General features: G+C 39.2%; 1 protein-coding gene across 2 annotated transcripts; it reads right to left on the bottom strand.

Moving 5' to 3' along the window:
- Positions 1-504: 504 nt before the first annotated feature.
- On the bottom strand, positions 505-5,380 carry LOC124379961 (CDKN2A interacting protein). 2 transcript variants are annotated; one of them, XM_046840615.1, is made up of 4 exons: positions 5,233-5,380; positions 3,126-3,372; positions 2,917-3,038; positions 505-2,602 (listed from the first exon to the last, which is right to left on the bottom strand). In XM_046840615.1, exons 2-4 carry the CDS (start codon positions 3,368-3,370, stop codon positions 2,043-2,045), a joined length of 927 nt encoding a protein of 308 aa, XP_046696571.1. In that variant the 5' UTR covers positions 3,371-3,372; positions 5,233-5,380; the 3' UTR covers positions 505-2,042. The 2 variants fall into 2 exon arrangements, with proteins under 2 accessions (XP_046696571.1, XP_046696573.1); XM_046840617.1 differs by having other exon boundaries at positions 5,256-5,364.
- Positions 5,381-5,424: the final 44 nt, after the last annotated feature.

The following is a 5,424-nucleotide window of genomic DNA, read 5'->3' as shown; positions in this document are numbered from 1 at the left end:
TATATATATATATATATATATATATATATATATATATATATAAAATAAATAAAACATAACATGTTTATGCTTATATTTCTCAGGGTGCAGAAACTTTTGCACCCATACTTACTCCCAGGTCTCTAATCTAGACTGAGTTATAGTTCTGTTTTGAATTCGTTTTCATTACAATCAGAGCTGGAATATGGTTAATGAATTCATTATTGATAATAAGTAAGTGCGCCCCATTAGCAAATGAACACAAAAGTTTGTGAAATGCTGACCATCTGCTTTTTGAACATATCATTTTACATTTGAAACTTATTTCACAGTTTGCTGTTATAAAAACTTCTTTTGGAAAGCTGTTCTTTAGATTTTGGTTGTAGGGATTCGTCCCCATTCAGTCACATGGGTGTTAGTAAAGGCAGGTGCAACCACATCCTATACATACAGCTGGAAAAGTCAGACGACCGAACACTTTCGTCTGTGTGTATAAAGAGAGAAAAAAAAAAAAAGTAGACCACATTTTGTGAGATATTTTATTTAGTACATAGAGAACACAAGGGCTTTGATTTCAGTTATGTGATATCGTTTTTACGTTGCTGTCAAAAACAGACGTGAACAAAAAAGAATGTATTTTTAAAAAAATCAAGCCGATGTTTCATCTACAACGAGGAAATGATAAAGTCTGCTATCTGCTTTAACAAGAAGAACAATCAAATCAAAACCTTATAATCATCAATAAAGGTATTTAAATAATCCACTGAACATGAACATATATAAAGATCGAGATGACTTCTCAAGAACTTCTTTCAAAAGGTGAAATCATAAATCAACTAATGACAACTAAAAGACTCTTCTAGTAAAAATAAAAACCTAAATAATAATAATCAGGTCTGGAACATGAAACAAACCTCCCAAATTTTGTGTAGAAAACTGGATCACTACAACCTGGAACCTTCCAACATCAACATGACCTTATACACCCGGGTCCATAAGTATTCGGACAGCGGTGCACAATGTAAAAATAAGAAAAATAAAAATGTAAAAAAAAAAGTATAATGACAAAATGGATTTGTAATGAAGTGATCCTTGTGTGACTGAAGTGTGGGCTTTCAGCTTTAATTCGAGACTTACCGACATAATCCCTTGATTTTCACAGCCCCGCAAGTCATTTGTGGCCAGATGTGGTCCTTCTTATTTTATGACATCGGCATATTAAAAACAAAATCTGGAATTGATTTAATGTGTTTGAATTTGCATTTGGTAGATGTTCATAAAAATCTTTTACTACATGGTCCAAATACATATCAAGGCAAATAAAGGAAACAAATACTACCTGGAAAAAAACGAACAGAAACTTTAAGGTGGCCCAATCGACAATTGTAGACGTTCTTAAAACTCTGGAATGCATTTAAGAGCTGAGCAACACTGAAAGGCTGGAAAACTAAGAGTGTGGAGAAGAAAAGGAAGTGCTTACGATCCAAAGCATACCAATGTCACCTGACAAACAGATTCATTGTTAGAACAAAATGGGACATTGGTATTTATTGATGATGCGACCACTGAGAGAAGGAACAGGATGAATTCTGGACGGGGTTTCCGCTCAGATTCGGTCAAATGCCCCTAAAACTGATACAATACGGAGGAATGACGAACCCAAAAAGCAGCCCAAGAGCTTCCTCAGATGAAGAAAGTAAAAAGTTCTTAAATGCCCAAGATGACCTGATTTTCATTTACTGAAGACTAAATTGAAGGCGGACAAAACAAATAAATACCAGACAATTATTTCTGTGAAAATCAAGGGACCCAACGTCTGTAATTCCCAAACCAATACATTTGCTATTTTGGTTCAAAGAAAGCCGAAAGTCTAGAATCTGAAATCCATAGTGGTAGAGTACAGAGGCTAATTACGGCGAAAACGGTGTTGTCCAAATACTTATGGACCAGACTGTTACAGTGAAATGTCTATATATATATACTGTATATATAGAAATTGTAGAGTACAGAGAGAGAGAGAGAGAGAGAGAGAGAGAGAGAGAGAGAGAGAGAGAGAGACAGGCCTAAAAAGGATAGCTCAGAGCAGGAGGCAAAATTGAGCTTCTGGGCTGTTCATCTAACAAGACTAAATCTTCTACATCTCGACCCTGGAATCTGCGACGGGTGATCTTCACGGTCACTTTCCTCCCCTGGAATATTTTCAGGGCTTCTTTCGAGGCCATGGCCCTCGCCGCGCATTCGTCTCGACCGTATCCCGTGCCCACGTAGACGGCGTGGCAGCGCAGTTCACACACCTGGCCCTCTCTCTGGGTGCAGCCGGCAGGCAGGTCAGGAATGTCTTTGAGAGGCACGAATACACAACTAAGGCTGGCCTTGCAGGACTCCACGCAGGTGCGCAGGATCTCAAAGTGATCCAGGTTGGGGCCGAAGCCTCCTGCAGACACTAATTTCCAGACCACGGTTTTATAAAGGCGGTTAAAGAAGGGCTGATGTTCTGCAGGGGCCTCGGGAAGGAGAACCGATTTGACAGCAGCAGCGTTCGGACGGTCGGTTTTTGGCTCGCCGCCTTTACACTCAGATGAAACGGTTTTGAGTTTCTTACCGCAGCTCTCACCATCCGCGGCTGCACAGAAGTTGGGAATAGAAGTGAAAAGCACTCAGTGATTGTGAATGTTGCGGTGATGTTTATTTTGATGTTTAAAAAAAAGAAAAAAATTAAAGAAAACAATAAAAACAATGAAAACAGGTGTCTTTTTCTAACTTTTTGGCCAAAATAAAATAAAAAACTATATTCAGGTTATTGTTCATTTATTTATTATATACGTTAGTCTACTGGGTACATTTTTGCATTAAAAAATTTTTTATTCAGATTTCAGCTTTTCCTTACAATCTCCAAACAAATAAAATTTGACCCCTAATATTACTGCACTCTCACACCTGAAACAGACGGCCTCTTTCCTTTTCCTACGACTCCATCTTTCTTGTTTTGACCAGAACCTTCATTCACACCAATCCCTTCTGCCATCTCATTCACCTTGTCCATTACAGCCTGAGGATATCTACAATAAAAGCGAAAGAGCGAAAGTCAAAATCGACTCGAGCAAAAGGAAAACACACGGGTGTGCGAGTGAGGACAGAACACGTACCGACAGCCTAGAAACGCGTGGTTGGCCCAAACCTTAGACAGAGAAAGGAGCCTGTCCAGACTGGGAGTTGTGACCCCTGGTTGGATTGTAGGAAAGACCTCCATATTGCGCAGAACGAACTCTCGCCTGGCGCTCCAGTGCTTATTCGTCTCGGAGAGCTCTCTTAACGATTCCACCCAGTGCGCCAGGTGAGGGTTCTGCTGAAGGTACTCAGAAACAACATCCTGTCCACTCTCCTCTGCCATCACTGCAATAAAACAGAACAATCAATAACATGATAGGTCTGAATTTGAATTTAATTCATTTTTAAAGCGATTTTATTTGATCCTAAATCGAGGTAAGATTTTGATCCAATCTGACACACTGTCGTTGCACCGACGGCAGAATAATTAAAAGACGATATCTTCCGAACACACGATGGCGCGCCGGATTGACCTGTGATGAAGGAATGTATTGTAGAAATAGCGTCTAACATCATGGAGACGGATGGCTATATACCTCAGGGTGACCTTGTGCCAAAGAAAGGTAGCAACGTTTCCTCTGTGGTCTGGAAGCGGTTCGGATTTCAGAAGCCATTTATCAGTGTGGAGCGCACGGTCTGTTTTGAACTTGTTTTGATTGCAATCTACTGATCACCAACATACAGTTCATCAGAACATTTAGAGAGAAATAAATGATGAAGAAACGCCAGACTCGTTATTTTCATTCGTTATTTACATTCGTTTTTTTAACTAGTTGAAAAGTGTTTTGGGCTCAAGATAATTGTAATAGAAATCAATCAGTGTTTGAGTCATTAATATCATTCTATTAATAGATCAGTGTGCTGAGAGTCACATTCGAGTCTTTTCACATAAACTGAGTTGATTAAGTGAAGAGTCCTGTGATAAATATGATAATAGGAACATTGCAGACGTAATAAAGCATAGTACTTTGGAGTCTTAAGCAGTTTAAAGGAAACGTTTGAAGGCACAAACTTTGCATTTTTACTCAAATGAAAGTTTAAAGGGACACTTTTACTGAAGTCATATTTTACAGGGTGGATCTCCACCAGAAGTGAAACAGATCCACTTAAAAACGCAATGATCAGAGTCAGTAGCGGTATACATTACATTCGCGGCATTTGGCAGACGCCCTTATCCAGAGCGACTTACAACTGAGCAGGGGATGGTTTTAGGGCTTTGCTCAAAGGCCCAGCAGTGGCAGCTTGGTGGTGGGATTTGAACCTGTGATCTTCTGATCCAAAGCCCAATGCCTTAACCACTGAGCTACGACCTCCCCCCCGGTATCATTTTCTTATGCCAAGAATAGATCATGCAAAAATATTTTGCTGGCGAATTTGTTTTACATTTATTAAAACCAAAAATACAATGTTCCTTAACCAGATGATTTTTCTAATTACTAATAAAGAGAATGCTACTTCAATCATGTTGTTATGTTTTTAGTTTACTAGTTTCACATAAAAAAAAATGGAGAAACATAAAAAAAAAAACCTCTTGAGATTTAAATTTGTTTTGCTATATCGCCCAGCCCTAACATGAGATACTCATTTGATGTTACACGATATGCCAAAAGTGCTGGGACACCCATATGTGCTTCTTCTCCACATCTACAGAGGAGCACAACTGTATAGAACGTCTTTGGTAGCATGAAAATTCCCACAACTAGGAGACCCAAACCTGTTCCAGCATAAAAATGCTCCTGTGCACAAATCCAGATCCGTGAAGATGTGCTTCACATGGTTTTGGAAGTGTGTGGAAGATCTCCTCAGACCTTAACTCTACTGAAGAATACATTGGAACGCTAAAAGCGCCACAGGCCTCCTCATCATACCTACTTCAGTACCTGACAGTACCTTGATCCCACAACAAACACGCTTTGTGCTATTTTTAATTTATTTTACGATAGATCAAATCGATATTTTTTATTTATGACCATAAATAATAAATAATATCGATCCTAATGATCTCTGCAAATACTATTATCGAAAGCCACGTGCAGTATTCGAGCAGAATTAGCAGCTATTCGTCCGTCTCGTGTTATTAAAATAAACTAATACTTTTATTACGATTACAAAAAAGAGAAAAAGATAGAGATAAAAAAAACTGACCGTCAAACGGTCCCTTTTTTTACCAATTTCTACATAACCAAGTAGGGCTCGTCAGGCAGCGCTTGCTACAATATCAACAATAATACGGGGAGAACGCCACTTCCGCATACGTCATTAACGTGCGCATGCGAGGCTGGTGCTCTAGGCGTCATCAGAATGCGACGCGCGTTTGGCGGTGTTTATGATAGACAG

The sequence above is a fragment of the Silurus meridionalis genome, chromosome 26 (assembly GCF_014805685.1).
Source record: "Silurus meridionalis isolate SWU-2019-XX chromosome 26, ASM1480568v1, whole genome shotgun sequence".
NCBI classification, from domain to species: Eukaryota; Metazoa; Chordata; class Actinopteri; order Siluriformes; family Siluridae; genus Silurus; species Silurus meridionalis.
The sequence above is the reverse complement of the archived record's forward strand: the minus strand, read 5'-3'. Positions and strand labels throughout refer to the sequence as shown.